At 50.3% G+C, this 18,465-nt stretch overlaps 1 protein-coding gene across 1 annotated transcript in view; it reads right to left on the reverse strand.

Annotated features, from left to right (window-relative positions):
- The window catches only part of CUBN (cubilin), a 304,407-nt gene that overhangs the window by 60,389 nt on the left and 225,553 nt on the right, over nt 1-18,465 (reverse strand). Inside the window, exons 37-44 of the mRNA XM_069959738.1 lie at nt 17,185-17,390; nt 15,722-15,903; nt 13,968-14,163; nt 9,153-9,350; nt 7,639-7,785; nt 816-1,006; nt 572-743; nt 134-308 (exon numbers count right to left, since the gene is read on the reverse strand). Coding sequence (XP_069815839.1) covers nt 134-308; nt 572-743; nt 816-1,006; nt 7,639-7,785; nt 9,153-9,350; nt 13,968-14,163; nt 15,722-15,903; nt 17,185-17,390 — 1,467 coding nt within the window. The remainder of the gene's footprint in view (nt 1-133; nt 309-571; nt 744-815; nt 1,007-7,638; nt 7,786-9,152; nt 9,351-13,967; nt 14,164-15,721; nt 15,904-17,184; nt 17,391-18,465) is intronic.

Genomic DNA, 18,465 nt, shown 5'->3' on the forward strand with positions numbered 1-18,465 from the left:
GTACAGATCACTTTACTGCAGCCTCCTCTTATCACCACAGACACAACAGGAAGTCTCCTCCATCAGACCCCCCCCACCCCCCAGCCTCATATCTACAGGGAACGCGTCATAATAATTATTATATGAGAAATACTTGTCAGACGGCTGAATGTAGAACTGGTCGTGGAAGTCGATCTGCACGGCCTCTCCATCGGGCACCATGATGGTCCACACGCAGTCTGCGTTCCGAGGATAGTCACTGGGATAGTTGGGTGATGTCACCATACCATCCGGATAGGACTCTGTTACATATACCGTCCCGCCACAAGCTGGAAAGAAGCCGGATACTGAGTTACTGATCACACGCTGATCCTTCTTATATATCACAAAGCGCTGCGGAATCTGTTGGCGCTATACAAATAAATATTATTATTATCACTACCTTATTACACGGGACTATGAGAAGGGGATCACGGAGCCAGCGATCAGTCGCTGATGATTGAGCAATGAGGCCGGCTCTGTCAGCCACCCCAGCACCCTGCCATGGCGGCACACGAGCACCGGATCCACCAGATCACCTGCAGGCACTCACCCAGGCTTTGGGCCTCATATCTGAGTCGGAAGCCTCGGCCTTCATTGCTGCCGTCTGTGATGAATCGGACGTGGAGCTCATTGTCGGAGGTGTGCATGGTGGAGGGAGCGTTCCTGCCGCAGAACCTTCCGTCTCCCAGTGGGGGGGAGGACGCGTCGGGACCGTTTCTCAGCTGGCGGAGACATATAGATCAGTTCTCTATACCTTGTCTGAGATGGATCTCCCCGGAGGATCCTTACCGCACCTCTACGTAGTCTCCACCGCCGCAGGACGCATCATCGCTCAGGACCTCAAAGGGCTGGTCAAAGTGAACGGCAATGGTGAAGCCAGCGGTGACCATCAGGTGCCAGCTGCAGTTCTGGTTGGGGACGTAGCTTTCCGGGTAGTTCTGTGATGTCATCAGTCCTCGGTTTGCATGTAGATATCCACCACAACCTGCGGAGGAAGAAGGAGTCAGTGAGAGGAAAAGCCATAGCGTCTGCCTCTGGGGTCATGTAAAACAAATCCCAAAATGTTCTTCACCTATATAAATAACAAAAGACTTAAAACCGAAAATGTTGGTCCCCTCAAAAATAATCTGGGTGTAATGGTGGAGGGGGAAGAGGAAAAGGCCAATCTACTAAATACATTCTTCTCTACTGTATTCACAGAGGAGAATCCCTTAACAGACGACATGACTAGGGATAATGTTAATCCTCCCATAAATCTCACCTGCCTAACACAACAAGAAGTGGGGAAACGCCTTAAAAACATTAAAATCCATAAGTCACCGGGCCCAGAAGGTATCCATCCTAGAGTACTGCAAGAATTATGTACTGTGTTGGACAGACCGTTATTCCTAATATTTAAAGATTCTATTACGACAAGGATTGTTCCACAGGACTGGCGCATAGCTAATGTGCTACCAATATTCAAGAAGGGGTCAAAGAGCGATCCTGGGAACTACAGGCCTGTAAGTCTAACATCTATAGTAAGTAAAGTATTTGAGGGGTTTGTAAGAGATGCTATACTGGTGTATATATATAAGAGATGTATACTGGAGTATAATATATAAGAGATGCTATACTGGGGTATAATATATAAGAGATGTATACAGGGCCGGGACAAAGAGTAGGCAGGGGTAGGCGATGGCCTAGGGCGCAAAACTACAGGAGGCGCAGTCTGGATGGGTAATTAATTTTCTTACCCATCCATCCTGTCCCCCGCTCGCCCGCCAGCCCACCCTGCACTGTAACCAGGGCCGTAGTGACGGGAGTGCTGTAGGGGCCAGGTGACTCAGAGAGGGGACGGTGCTGCTGGCTGTATACTGCATTGCTTAGTGAGAAGAACAGACTTTTACAGAGCTGTCCTTCTCACTAGGATGCAGTCTGGGGTCGTGCTCCCTCCCCTGTCAGCAGTCTGTAGGTCTCACCGGCTCTCACCTCATGGCTTCAGTCTCCTGTCTGTGCAGGACAGGAGGGGGAGGGGCGGGAGAGCATAGTGCCGGTGAGGAGGACGACAGAGGAGCTGCAGGTGCTGGGAAGATAGAAGGAGATCCCTCATGAAATGTAAGTGTCTGCATGGGAATGTGTGTGTGAGAGTGGATGTATGCATGTATGTGTGAGAGTGAGTGAGTGAGTGTATGTGTGTGTATCCCTCCCAGCTTGCTGGCAGTTGTAGTGTTGTCACAGGTTAGCTGTCAGCCTGTGACAACACTACAACTCCCAGCATGTACTGACAGCTAGCCTGTGACAACACTACAACTCCCAGCATGTACTGACAGCTTGCCTGTGACAACACTACAACTCCCAGCATGTACTGACTCCCAGGATCCCAGTGCATGCTGGGATTTGTAGTGTTGCCACAGGTTTGTAGTGTTGCCACAGGTTGCCAGTACATGCTGGGAGTTGTAGTGATGTCATAGGCTGTCAGTGCATGCAAGGAGTTGTAGTGTTGTCACAGGTTAGCTGTCAGCCTGTGACAACACTGCAACTCCCTGCATGTACTGACACAACACTCATCTATACCGGTACTACTACACCCCTTATCTATACCTGAACTACTACACCCCTTATCCACTCTACCTCCACTACTACACCCCTTATCTATACCTGAACTACTACACCCCTTATCCACTCTACCTCCACTACTACACCCCTTATCTATACCTGAACTACTACACCCCTTATCCACTCTACCTCTACTACTACACCCCTTATCTATACCTGAACTACTACACCCCTTATCCACTCTACCTCCACTACTACACCCCTTATCCACTCTACCTCCACTACTACACCCCTTATCCACTCTACCTCTACTACTACACCCCTTATCTATACCTGAACTACTACACCCCTTATCCACTCTACCTCCACTACTACACCCCTTATCCACTCTACCTCCACTACTACACCCCTTATCCACTCTACCTCCACTACTACACCCCTTATCTATACCTGAACTACTACACCCCTTATCCACTCTACCTCCACTACTACACCCCTTATCTATACCTGAACTACTACACCCCTTATCCACTCTACCTCCACTACTACACCCCTTATCTATACCTGAACTACTACACCCCTTATCCACTCTACCTCCACTACTACACCCCTTATCCACTCTACCTCCACTACTACACCCCTTATCCACTCTACCTCCACTACTACACCCCTTATCTATACCTGAACTACTACACCCCTTATCCACTCTACCTCCACTACTACACCCCTTATCTATACCTGAACTACTACACCCCTTATCTGTACCTGAACTACTACACCCCTTATCCACTATACCTCCACTACTACACTTCTCATCTATACCTGTACTACTACACCCCTTATCCACAATACCTCCACTACTACACCTCTCATCTATACCTGTACTACTACACCCCTTATCCACAATACCTCCACTACTAAACCCTACCTAAATGGAGGCACAAAGAAGATCTCCTATACTGTATGGGGGCACATATTTGGCAAACCAATTTATATGGGGTGCTTTGGGGGCTTGTCTACTACATGGGGGCACACGGGGAGCACTGGCACAGTGGGAAGCAATACAGTTGCTGTCTCAAACCTTCCCCGCTGCTGTGTGATCCCGTGTCTTGCTAAAAAACATTTTTATCCCAGGGAGGTGGGTCTGTGACGATGTCTGTGCACGCCCTGCTCTCTGGCCACTGCTGTATCTTCAAGCTGCCACGTCCTCCAGAATAAGTGACAGCTGGAGGAGTGGAGACGACCTGAAGATGCAGCAGCCATAGAGCAGGGCGTGCACAGACATTGTCACAGACCCACCTCCCTGACACTCTCAACCTGTGATAAAAATGTTTTTTAGCAAGGCACCGGATCCCACTGCAGTGGTGAAGGCATGTACAGTATGTGTTGCAGTAAAATGATAGAATCAGTCGTTTGTTTTTCAACATGCTTGAAAGACAAACAACGCAACGATCAGCCGACATGAACGATGTCGGCTGATCGTTGCCTACTATTCCACAGGACGATTATCAGCCGAATATGGCCCGACAATCGTTCCTTGGAATAGGGCCTTTAGGGAAACTGACCGCCGATTCTGATAACGCTGGGTTCGGGGGGGGGGGGGGGGGGGCGCAATTTGCCTTCTCTGCCTAGGGCACCAAAACTCCTTGTCCCGGGCCTGGATGTATACTGCAGTATAATATATAAGAGATGCTATACTGGTGTATCTTAATGAACATAATCTTGTGACGCAGCATCAGCATGGATTTATGAGAGATCGGTCCTGTCAGACTAATCTGATCGGCTTCTATGAAGAGGTAAGTTATAGACTGGACCTGGGGGAGGCTGTGGACGTTGTGTATCTGGGGGAGGCTGTGGACGTTGTGCATCTGGACTTTTCAAAGGCATTTGATACTGTGCCACATGAAAGGTCGGTCTACAAAATGAGGATGCTGGGACTTGGGGAAAACGTATGCAAATGGGTAAGTAACTGGTTGTGTGATAGAAAACAGAGGGTGGTCATTGATGGAAAATATTCAGATTGGGTTTTAGTTACTAGTGGGGTACCACAGGGGTCAGTGTTGGGTCACAGTTACTAGTGGGGTACCACAGGGGTCAGTGTTGGGTCACAGTTACTAGTGGGGTACCACAGGGGTCAGTGTTGGGTCACAGTTACTAGTGGGGTACCACAGGGGTCAGTGTTGGGCCACTTCTTTTTAATATTTTTTATTAATGATCTTGTTGAGGGGCTACAGAGCAGAATCTCCATATTTGCAGATGATACTAAACTGGGTAAAGTAATCAGCACAGAGGAGGATAAGATCACATTACAGAGGGATTTGGAGAAGCTAGAGGCTTGGGCGGAGAAATGGCAGATGAAGTTTAATGTGGATAAATGTAAGGTTATGCACTTGGGCCATAGAAATAATAAGTACAGTTATGTGCTAAATAATAAAACACTGGGTAAAACTACTTCCGAAAAGGACCTGGGGGTATTGGTGGACAGTAAACTCAACTTTAGTGATCAGTGCCAGGCAGCAGCTGCCAAGGCTAATAAAATAATGGGGTGCATCAAAAGAGGTATAGATGCTAAAGATGAGAACATAGTTTTGCCTCTTTATAGATCACTGGTCAGACCACACATGGTATATACTGTATACAGCACCGGTATATAAGATCATAGTGTCCTCTTTATAGATCACTGGTCAGACCACACATGGAATACTGTGTACAGCACCGGTATATAAGATCATAGTGTCCTCTTTATAGATCACTGGTCAGACCACACATGGAATACTGTGTACAGCACCGGTATATAAGATCATAGTGTCCTCTTTATAAATCACTGGTCAGACCACACATGGTATATACTGTGTACAGCACCGGTATATAAGATCATAGTGTCCTCTTTATAGATCACTGGTCAGACCACACATGGTATATACTGTGTACAGTTTTGGGCACCGGTATATAAGAAGGACACAGCTGACCTGGGGCGGGTGCAGAGGAGGGCAACAAAGGTCATTAAGGGAATGGGTGGGTTACAGGACCAGGATAGGTTATCAAGCTTGGGGTTATTTACGCTAGAAAAAGACGTCTTAGGGGCGATCTGATCTCAATGTACTAATATATGACTGGACAGTACAGAGATCTTTGTAGTGGTCTCCTTACTCCTAGGTCTGTAACCATGACAAGGGGGCATCCTCTACGTCTAGAGGAAAGAAGATTTCATCATCAGCATCGACACGGGTTCTTTACTGTACGAGCGGTAAGACTGTGGGACTCTCTGCCACATGAGGCTGTCCTGGCCGATTCATTAAATAAGTTCAAGGGAGGCCTGGATGTTTTTCTTGAACAATATAATATTACAAGTTATGGGCATTAGATTTCTGGTGATACGTTGGTCCGGGGATTGTTCTGGTTGCCATTGGAGTCGGGGGGAGGGGGGGGGGGGGAGTTTCTCCCTGTGGTGGGGCAGTTGTCTTCTGCCCCATAGGGGTTTTTCGCCTTCTTGGATCAACACAGTAGGATTCTCCTAGGTTGAACCTGATGGACTCTTGTCTTCTTTCAACCTTATTTACTATGTTACTATGGGGGGGGGGGGGAGGAGGATATACAAAGCAGCTCTATGACACCCCCTCCTGGAGGAAGCTCCCCCTCAAGTCAGTGTTTGACCCCAATCAGAAGCCTTAAAGGGGTACTCCAGACAATATTTTTTCCTTTCAAATTAAATGGTGTCAGATTTCCAGTCTTCCAGTACTTATCAGCTGCTGTATGACCTGCAGGACTCTCCAGTCTGACACAGTGCACCCTGCTGCCACCTCTGTCCATGTCAGGAACTGTCCAGAGCAGCAGCAAATCCCCATAGAAAACCTCTCCTGCTCTGGACAGTTCCTGACATGGACAGAGGTGGCAGCAGAGAGCACTGTGTCAGACTGGAGAGAATACACCACTTCCTGCAGGACATACAACAGCTGATAAGTACTAGAAGACTGGAGATTTTTATATAGAAAGTAAATCTATATAACTTTCTGATACCAGTTTATTTGAAAGAAAAAAAAAACTCCCTGGAGTACCACTTTAAACATGGCTGATGCTTAGTGCCGAGCCAGAAAACTTTCCAGAAGGAGAAGTTTTCTGTCTTGTGTCATGGCTATATCCATGTTTTCCAGGTAATCCCTGGGCTGTATCCATGTTTTCCAGGTAATCCCTGGGCTATATCCATGTTTTCCAGGTAATCCCTGGGCTGTATCCATGTTTTCCAGGTAATCCCTGGGCTGTATCCATGTTTTCCAGGTAATCCCTGGGCTATATCCATGTTTTCCAGGTAATCCCTGGGCTGTATCCATGTTTTCCAGGTAATCTCTGGGCTATATCCATGTTTTCCAGGTAATCCCTGGGCTGTATCCATGTTTTCCAGGTAATCCCTGGGCTGTATCCATGTTTTCCAGGTAATCCCTGGGCTGTATCCATGTTTTCCAGGTAATCCCTGGGCTGTATCCATGTTTTCCAGGTAATCCCTGGGCTGTATCCATGTTTTCCAGGTAATCCCTGGGCTGTATCCATGTTTTCCAGGTAATCCCTGGGCTGTATCCATGTTTTCCAGGTAATCCCTGGGCTGTATCCATGTTTTCCAGGTAATCCCTGGGCTGTATCCACCGTCACCGGGCAGCAGGATATAACATTGGTCAGGTTCACTGATCTCTAGACTCCACGTATAATAATCACTAGATAACGTCTTCCTGTATTAAAGGGAATGTGCGACCGACTATGAAACAAAAGAGCCACTCGATGAACTGAGCCGCGTGAAGGAGAAATAAGATCAGAGAGATCAGGGAGATCAGGGAGATCAGGGAGATCAGGGAGATCAGGGAGATCAGAGAGATCAGGGAGATCAGGGAGATCAGGGAGATCAGAGAGATCAGAGAGATCAGGGAGATCAGGGAGATCAGATTTCCTATCCATCACTCACAGCAGAAAGAATAACACATAATATTCAGGATCAGTATTCTGGAGCAGCGTCCGGCAAAGATGGAGTCAGTATATACCGCCCGATACAGCGTGCCGCCATACGCAGGAATAACGCGGAGGACTCCTTACTTCTATGATAAGACGCATTGAAGCCTTTCCCAGAAACCAATGCATCAGACTCGAAATACAGGAACATGGCGTCTCCGGAAGATCGGACGGGTCCAGGAGGCTCCCGACCACAGATGGTGGCCAGGATGGAGGTCTTGTTGTTGTCTCCTTCATGAGGAAAGGAAGAAAATATACGTCAATAATGCTACAAACATTATATATAAATATATATATATATATATTTATATATATGAGCACCAACAATAACTAATAATGGTGTACAGTATTCCCTCTATATGGGGGAACCCTTCCCTCACCGTCTCTGATGAGGAGCCTGTGGTTGTTACATGTACTGTACAGTATTCCCTCTATATGGGGGAACCCCTCCCTCACCGTCTCTGATGAGGAGCCTGTGGTTGTTACATGTACAGTACAGTATTCCCTCTATATGGGGGAACCCTTCCCTCACCGTCTCTGATGAGGAGCCTGTGGTTGTTACATGTACTGTACAGTATTCCCTCTATATGGGGGAACCCCTCCCTTACCGTCTCTGATGAGGAGCCTGTGGTTGTTACATGTACTGTACAGTATTCCCTCTATATGGGGGAACCCCTCCCTCACCGTCTCTGATGAGGAGCCTGTGGTTGTTACATGTACAGTACAGTATTCCCTCTATATGGGGGAACCCTTCCCTCACCGTCTCTGATGAGGAGCCTGTGGTTGTTACATGTACAGTACAGTATTCCTTCTATATGGGGGAACCCTTCCCTCACCGTCTCTGATGAGGAGCCTGTGGTTGTTACATGTACAGTACAGTATTCCCTCTATATGGGGGAACCCTTCCCTCACCGTCTCTGATGAGGAGCCTGTGGTTGTTACATGTACAGTACAGTATTCTTTCTATATGGGGGAACCCTTCCCTCACCGTCTCTGATGAGGAGCCTGTCCATTGTTACATGTACAGTACAGTACTCCCTCTATATGGGGGAACCCTTCCCTCACCGTCTCTGATGAGGAGCCTGTGGTTGTTACATGTACTGTACAGTATTCCCTCTATATGGGGGAACCCCTCCCTCACCGTCTCTGATGAGGAGCCTGTGGTTGTTACATGTACAGTACAGTATTCCCTCTATATGGGGGAACCCCTCCCTCACCGTCTCTGATGAGGAGCCTGTCAATGTTACATGTACTGTACAGTACTCCCTGTATATGGGGGAACCCTTCCCTCACCGTCTCTGATGAGGAGCCTGTGGTTGTTACATGTACTGTACAGTATTCCCTCTATATGGGGGAACCCCTCCCTCACCGTCTCTGATGAGGAGCCTGTGGTTGTTACATGTACTGTACAGTATTCCCTCTATATGGGGGAACCCTTCCCTCACCGTCTCTGATGAGGAGCCTGTCAATGTTACATGTACTGTACAGTATTCCCTCTATATGGGGGAACCCCTCCCTCACCGTCTCTGATGAGGAGCCTGTCCATTGTTACATGTACTGTACAGTATTCCCTCTATATGGGGGAACCCTTCCCTTACCGTCTCTGACAAGGAGCCTGTCATTGTTACATGTGTCCTGTGCTTCTATATCCACGGACAGCAGGTTCAGCTCTATGGTGGACCCTGGAGAGCGGATCACCCAGGTGCACACAGTCCTTGTAGGATAAGGGTACGGCCATCCAGGAGAGAAGAGGAATCCCGGGGTGTCTCCAGTCTGTAGAATCCCCCCACAAGCCCCTGAAGAAGAAACAGGATAACAAGTGGGTAAATGCCTATTTAATGCTGGTGGGATGAATAGCGCCCCCTGCCCCAGATCTGACATGAAGAAGGACATGCAAGGACTAGTGGTCCCCGCCGTTAAGGCAACATTACTCTAAAATCCTGGCCACTAGGTGTCTCCCTTCTCTGCAGTCTGTTGTCAGGGGAAATTTGTCTCTAGTAACAGCTAGATCAGGACAAATATACAGGAAGAAGGAGAGATGCCGGGCTGTGAGCCAGTCTGCCTGCTGAAGATGATCCACACTGTTCCTCACAGGTAAATCAAGGCTTCCCTCGTGTCTCTGACTACCCATAAGGCTTTGGGAAGCTGCTCCTTGTATCCAGTTTATCTACTGCTGTATGTCCACAGAGCCGCAGTGATATCTCCCTCATCCTTTAGCTTCTCAGCAGCAGCTCAGTGCTTCTTGTAACCCTTTCCTTGCTGTAACCCTTCTGCTGCTGCTGCTGTTTATTTCCTTTCTGCTCACCTGGTGCATCAGTAACTCCTTCTCCCCCTTTACGGCCACACTGGTTCACACTGAGCAAGAACGTCGGAATTCCGACATGTCACTCTCTCAGCGGAGGTAGTACCTGGGGCTTTGGTAGGTAGCAGTACCTGGGGCTATGATAGGTGGCAGTACCTGGGGCTATGGTAGGTGGCAGTACCTGGGGCTATGGTAGGTGGCAGTACCTGGGGCTATGGTAGGTAGCAGTACCTGGGGCTATGGTAGGTAGCAGTACCTGGGGCTATGGTAGGTAGCAGTACCTGGGGCTATGGTAGGTGGCAGTACCTGGGGCTATAGTAGGTGGCAGTACCTGGGGCTATGGTAGGTGGCAGTACCTGGGGCTATGGTAGGTAGCAGTACCTGGGGCTATGGTAGGTAGCAGTACCTGGGGCTATGGTAGGTGGCAGTACCTGGGGCTATAGTAGGTGGCAGTACCTGGGGCTATGATAGGTGGCAGTACCTGGGGCTATGGTAGGTAGCAGTACCTGGGGCTATGGTAGGTAGCAGTACCTGGGGCTATGGTAGGTAGCAGTACCTGGGGCTATGGTAGGTAGCAGTACCTGGAGCTATGGTAGGTAGCAGTACCTGGGGCTATGTTAGGTAGCAGTACCTGGAGCTATGGTAGGTAGCAGTACCTGGGGCTATGGTAGGTGGCAGTACCTGGGGCTATGGTGGGTAGCAGTACCTGGGGCTATGGTAGGTAGCAGTACCTGGGGCTATGGTAGGTAGCAGTACCTGGGGCTATGGTAGCAGTACCTGGGGTATGGTAGCAGTACCTGGGGTTATGGTAGCAGTACCTGGGGCTATGGTAGGTAGCAGTACCTGGGGCTATGGTAGCAGTACCTGGGGCTATGGTAGGTAGCAGTACCTGGGGTATGGTAGGTAGCAGTACCTGGGGTATGGTAGGTAGCAGTACCTGGGGCTATGGTAGCAATACCTGGGGCTATGGTAGGTGGCAGTACCTGGGGCTATGGTAGGTGGCAGTACCTGGGGCTATGGTAGGTAGCAGTACCTGGGGCTATGGTAGGTGGCAGTACCTGGAGCTATGGTAGGTAGCAGTACCTGGGGCTGTGGTAGGTAGCAGTACCTGGGGCTGTGGTAGGTAGCAGTACCTGGGGCTATGGTAGGTAGCAGTACCTGGGACTATGGTAGGTAACAGTACCTGGGGTATGGTAGGTAGCAGTACCTGGGGCTATGGTAGGTGGAAGTACCTGGGGCTATGGTAGGTAGCAGTACCTGGGGTATGGTAGGTAGCAGTACCTGGGACTATGGTAGGTAACAGTACCTAAAGCTATGGTAGGTAGCAGTACCTGGGGCTATGGTAGGTGGAAGTACCTGGGGCTATGGTAGGTAGCAGAACCTGGGGCTATGCAGTAGCGATCTTTGGCATCAAGCACCCCAAGCAATCGCTTGGGGCCCCCAACATCCAGGGGGGCCCCCATGCCCCACTCTTCTCTTGTGCTCAAGACCGCTAGACAGGGCCGCTGCCCCGCTCGCTGCTGTGATCTGAAATGTAACTATGAGCACTCGTAATGAGCGCTCACAGTTACATGCAGCAGCACTGACAGGGCGGGAGACATTGGCTCTCTTCCTGTCAGTCACTCTTGTGGCCGCAGGAAGTGTTTTCCCTGCGGTCACAAGTGGCAGCTTTGTCCTTGTGGTGTCGGCGCTCCAGTAACATCACTGGAGCATCGGGGCCAGGACAAGGGGAGAGCGGTCTCTTGTGATCGCAGGGAAAACCCTTCCTGCGGCCACAAGAGTGAAGAGAAGAGGAGACTCCCGGACTCAGGTGAGTATAAGTGTTTGTTTAATTGTGTTATATACTATATGGGAGGGGGAGCACACAGGGGCCTGTGTAACTGGGGGGAGGCAATCTATATAAATGGGGGTGAGCACACAGTGGGGCTATATAACGGGGAAGACACAGGGGGGCTATTTATAACTGGGGAGCACACAGGGGGGCTATAGACTACTGGGGCTTCACAGAGTGGTCTATATACTACTTGGGTCAGCACACAGGGGGTCTATATACAACTGGGGGAGCACACAGGAGGTCTATATCCAAGTGGGGGAGCACACAGGGGGGCTATATACTACTGGGGGAGCACACAGGAGGTCTATATCCAAGTGGGGGAGCACACAGGGGGGCTATATACTACTGGGGGAGCACACAGGGGGGTTATATACTACTGGGGTAGCACACAGAGGGTCTATATACTACTGGTGGGGCACACAGGGGGGGGAGATTTATCAAAGGGTGTAAAATTTAGACTGATGCAAACTGCCCACAGCAACCAATCACAGCTCCTCTTTCCTTTCAGCCCTGCCTAAAGCTGAGCTGTGATTGGCTGCTGTGGGTAGTTTGCTCCAGTCTAAATTTTACACCCTTTGATAAATCTCCCCCAGGGGGTCTATATACTACTGGTGGGGCACACAGGGGGTCTATATACTACTGGGGGAACACACAGGAGTCTAAATACTACTGGTGGGGCATACAGGGGGTCTATATACTGCTGAGGCAGCAAACAGGGGGTCTATATATAACTGGGGGGGCACACAGGGGTCTATATACTACTGGAGGAGCACATAGAGGTCTATATACTACTGGCGGGGCACACAGGGGGTCTATATACTACTGGGGGCAGCACACAGGGGGTCTATATATAACGGGGAGCACACCGGGGGTCTATATATAACTGGGGGAGCACACATGGGTCTGTATACTACTGGGGGAGCACACAGGGATTTATATAATACTGGTGGAGCACACAGGGGGGTCTATATACTACTGGGGGAACCACACAAGGGGTTTATATACTACTGGAGGTGCACACAGGGGTATAAATCCAAGTGGGGGAGCACACAGGAGGTCTATATCCAAGTGGGGGAGCACACAGGGGGGCTACATACCACTGAGGGAGCACACAGGGGGGCTATATACAAGTGGGGGAGCACACAGGGGGTATATGCAACTGGGGGCAGCACACGGGGTATATACGACTGGGGGCAGCACACGGGGTTTATATACAACTGGGACAGCACACAGGGGGTCTATATACTTTTGGGGGAGCACACGGGGGGGCTATATGTAACTAGGGGAACACACAGGTGTCTATACACTACTGGGGGAAGCACACAAGGGGTATATACTACTGAGGGTAAGCCCACAAGGGGTATATACTAGTGGCGGCTGTGCACAAGGGGTATATACTACTGGGGGCAGCACACAGCGGTCTACTGTTGTGGAGTGCGTGTCGAGGGGGGTGGGGCCCAGACATAACTTCGCTTAGGGCCCCAGAAATGCCAAGACCGCCCCTGGGGCTATGGTAGGTAGCAGTACCTGGGGCTATGGTAGGTAGCAGTATCTGGGGCTACTGTAGGTAGCAGTACCTGGGGCTATGGTAGGTAACAGTACCTAAAGCTACGGTAGGTAGCAGTACCTGGGGCTATGGTAGGTAGCAGTACCTGGGGCTAAGGTAGGTAGCAGTACCTGGGGCTAAGGTAGGTAGCAGTACCTGGGGCTATGGTAGGTAGCAGTACCTGGGGCTATGGTAGGTAGCAGTACCTGGAGCTATGGTAGGTAGCAGTACCTGGGGCTATGGTAGATAACAGTAGCTGGGGCTATGGTAGGTAGCAGTACCTGGAGCTATGGTAGGTAGCAGTACCTGGGGCTATGGTAGGTAGCAGTACCTGGGGCTATGGTAGGTAGCAGTACCTGGGGCTATGGTAGGTAGCAGTACCTGGGGCTATGGTAGGTAGCAGTACCTGGGGCTATGGTAGGTAGCAGTACCTGGGGCTATGGTAGGTAGCAGTACCTGGGGCTATGGTAGGTAGCAGTACCTGGGGCTATGGTAGGTAGCAGTACCTGGGGCTATGGTAGGTAGCAGTACCTGGGGCTATGGTAGGTAGCAGTACCTGGGGCTGTGGTAGGTAGCAGTACCTGGGGCTATGGTAGGTAGCAGTACCTGGGGCTATGGTAGGTAGCAGTACCTGGGGCTATGGTAGGTAGCAGTACCTGGGGCTATGGTAGGTAGCAGTACCTGGGGCTATGGTAGGTAGCAGTACCTAAAGCTATGGTAGGTAGCAGTACCTGGGGCTATGGTAGGTAGCGGGTCCGGTGATATATTGACGGCCGTCCAGTCCAGCAGGAATCCCTTTTTGCTGATACTGTTGTCACTCTGGAACTGAATGGTCACTGCGCTACCAAAGGTGAAGAGAGGAGGAGGCGGCGTAATCCCGCAGTATGTGCCGATTATATGGGAGTGGGTGTCAGGACCATCAAATATCTGCAAGAAACAGAACAAAGAAATAACATAATTATCATATAGAAAAGCAGCAGCAGCATACAGGGTCATACACACCATGCAGCACCATACAGGACCATATACACCATACAGCACCATACACACCATACAGGACCATATACACCATATACACCATACAGGGCCATACAGCACCATACAGGGTCATACACACCATGCAGCACCATACACACCATACAGCACCATACAGCACCATACACACCATACAGGGCCATATACACCATACAGCACCATACACACCATACAGGGCCATACACACCATACAGCACCATACACACCATACAGGGCCATATACACCATACAGCACCATACACACCATACAGGACCATACAGCACCATATACACCATACAGGGCCATACAGCACCATACACACCATACAGGGCCATACAGCACCATACACACCATACAGGGCCATACAGCACCATATACACCATACAGGGCCATACAGCACCATACAGCACCATACACACCATACAGGGCCATACACACCATACAGGGCCATACAGCGCCATACACACCATACAGGGCCATACAGCGCCATACACACCATACAGGGCCATACAGCACCCTACAGCATCATACACACCATACAGGGCCATACACACCATACAGCACCATACACACCATACAGCACCATACACACCATACAGGGCCATACACACCATACAGCACCATACACACCATACAGGGCCATACAGCATCATACACACCATACACACCATACAGGGCCATACACACCATACAGGGCCATACAGCACCATACAGGGCCATACAGCCGCATACACACCATACAGGGCCAAACACACCATACAGGGCTATACAGCACCATAAAGCACCATACAGCACCATAAAGCACCATACAGGGCCATACACACCATACAGCACTATACACACCATGCAGGGTCATACAACACCATACAGGGCCATACACACCATACAGGGCCATACACACCATACACACCATACAGGGCCATACAGCACCATACAGGGCCATACAGCACCATACACACCATACAGGGCTATACAGCACCATAAAGCACCATACAGCACCATAAAGCACCATACAGGGCCATACACACCATACAGCACTATACACACCATGCAGGGTCATACAACACCATACAGGGCCATACACACCATACAGGGCCATACACACCATACAGCACCATACAGGGCCATACACACCATACAGCACCATACAGCACTATACACACCATACAGGGTCATACAGCACCATACACACCATACAGGGCCATACACACCATACAGGGCCATACACACCATACAGCACCATACACACTATATACACCATACACACCATACACACCATACAGGGCCATACACACCATAAAGCCCCATACAGCACTATACACACCATACACACCATACAGGGCCATACACACCATACAGGGCCATACACACCATACACACACCATACACACTATATACACCATACACCCTATACACACCATACAGTACACAGCGCCCCATACACACTATAAGGATTTATTGTGCACGTACTCGCAGTCGGTCGTAGCCGCAGCTCGTGTGCAGCTCAATGTCCATCTCCAGAATCCTGATCTCAATGACGCGTCCTGATTCCACGGTGACTTTCCAGATGTAGTCAGATCGGTGCGGGTACTGCCGGGGCCACAGCGGAGAGGCCACCTGCCCAGAGCTTCCTTCTAGATTGTTCCCGAACACTGAAGATAGTGAACACAATGGAGGAGATGTAATGGAGTCATGTCCATAGCTGAAAAACACTGGACCCCACTGCAAACCCGTGATCGCCATCCAGAGGGGCAGCCGCAGCTATCCTCCTGGCTATGACACCATCCAGAGGGGCAGCCGCAGCTATCCTCCTGGCTATGACACCATCCAGAGGGGCAGCCGCAACTATCCTCTGGGCCGTGATCGCCATCCAGAGGGGCAGCCGCAGCTATCGTCTGGACAGTCAACGTCATCCAGAGGGGCAGCCGCAACTATCCTCCGGGCCGTGATCGCCATCCAGAGGGGCAGCCGCAGCTATCGTCTGGACAGTCAACGCCATCCAGAGGGGCAGCCGCAGTTATCCTCCGGGCTGTGAATGCCATCCAGAGTGGCAGCCGCAGCTATCCTCCGGGCAATCAACGCCATCCAGAGGGGCAGCCGCAGCTATCCTCCTGGCTATCACACCATCCAGAGGGGCAGCCGCAGCTATCCTCCGGGCCGTGATCGCCATCCAGAGGGGCAGCCGCAGCTATCGTCTGGACAGTCAACGCCATCCAGAGGGGCAGCCGCAGTTATCCTCCGGGCTGTGAATGCCATCCAGAGTGGCAGCCGCAGCTATCCTCCGGGCAATCAACGTCATCCAGAGGGGCAGCTGCAGCTATCCTCCGGAATGTGAACGCCATCCAGAGGGGCAGCTGGAGCTATCCTCCGGAATGTGAACGCCATCCAGAGGGGCAGCTGGAGCTATCCTCCAGGCTGTGATCGCCATCCAGCTGGGCAGCCGCAGCTATCCTTCGGGCAGTCAACACCATTCATAGGGGCAGCCGCAGCTATCCTCCTGGCTATGACAACATCCAAAGGGGCAGCCGCAGCTATCCTCTGGGCCGTGATCGCCATCCAGAGGGGCAGCCGCAGCTATCCTCCGGGCAGTCAACACCATCCAGAGGGGCAGCCACAGCTATCCTCCAGGCTGTGATCGCCATCCAGAGGGGCAGCTGCAGCTATCCTCCGGGAAGTCACCGCCATCCAGAGGGGCAGCCGCAGCTATCCTCCGGGAAGTCACCGCCATCCAGAGGGGCAGCCGCAGCTATCCTCCGGGCTATGCACGCCATCCAGAGAGTCCACAGATCCTGCAGATCCCACAGATCCCGCAGATCCATATTTTGTATAATGAGGAGTGATATTATTGTTATTATTTCTCCGTCATTGTGGTCGCACTCACATATTGTACTGTATGGTATTGTCGCTGTTTGTAGTTGTGTTCTGATACTTACAGTGGGAGAATGTGGCCTGAAACCCTGAGCCGCTGCCAGAACCATCGGACACAAACTTCACCCAGAGTATATGAGCGGAGATGGAGGTGATGTTGTCGGGCAGGGCGCTTCCACACACACGGCCCAGGAATCTGCCAGCCTCACCTCCTTCTCTAATCTCAACATAATCTCCAGTACAATTGACGCTTTCCTGAAGTGAGAATGTCCTGAGAGAAGAGAAGAGAACAATGCAGGGAGATTACAGGAGAGAACAATGCAGGGAGATTACAGGAGAGAACAATGCAGGGAGATTACAGGAGAGAACAATGCAGGGAGATTACAGGAGAGAACAATGCAGGGAGATTACAGGAGAGAACAATGCAGGGAGATTACAAGAGAGAACAATGCAGGGAGATTACAGGAGAGAACAATGCAGGGAGATTACAGGAGAGAACAATGCAGGGAGATTACAGGAGAGAACAATGCAGGGAGATTACAAGAGAGAACAATGCAGGGAGATTACAGAAGAGAAGAGAACAATGCAGGGAGATTACAGGAGAGAACAATGCAGGGAGAATACAGAAGAGAACAATGCAGGGAGATTACAGGAGAGAACAATGCAGGGAGATTACAGGAGAGAACAATGCAGGGAAAATACAGAAGAGAACAATGCAGGGAGATTACAGGAGAGAACAATGCAGGGAGATTACAGGAGAGAACAATGCAGGGAGATTACAGGAGAGAACAATGCAGGGAGAATACAGAAGAGAACAATGCAGGGAGATTACAGGAGAGAAGAGAACAATGCAGGGAGATTACAGGAGAGAACAATGCAGGGAGATTACAGGAGAGAACAATGCAGGGAGATTACAGGAGAGAACAATGCAGGGAGAATACAGAAGAGAACAATGCAGGGAGATTACAGGAGAGAACAATGCAGGGAGATTACAGGAAAGAACAATGCAGGGAGATTACAGGAGAGAAGAGAACAATGCAGGGAGATTACAGGAGAGAAGAGAACAATGCAGGGAGAATACAGAAGAGAACAATGCAGGGAGATTACAGGAGAGAAGAGAACAATGCAGGGAGATTACAGGAGAGAAGAGAACAATGCAGGGAGAATACAGAAGAGAACAATGCAGGGAGATTACAGGAGAGAACAATGCAGGGAGATTACAGGAAAGAACAATGCAGGGAGATTACAGGAGAAAACAATGCAGGGAGATTACAGGAGAGAACAATGCAGGGAGATTACAGAAGAGAAGAGAACAATACAGGGAGAATACAGAAGAGAACAATGCA

This window comes from Dendropsophus ebraccatus, chromosome 2 (genome assembly GCF_027789765.1).
Source record: "Dendropsophus ebraccatus isolate aDenEbr1 chromosome 2, aDenEbr1.pat, whole genome shotgun sequence".
Lineage (NCBI taxonomy): Eukaryota > Metazoa > Chordata > Amphibia > Anura > Hylidae > Dendropsophus > Dendropsophus ebraccatus.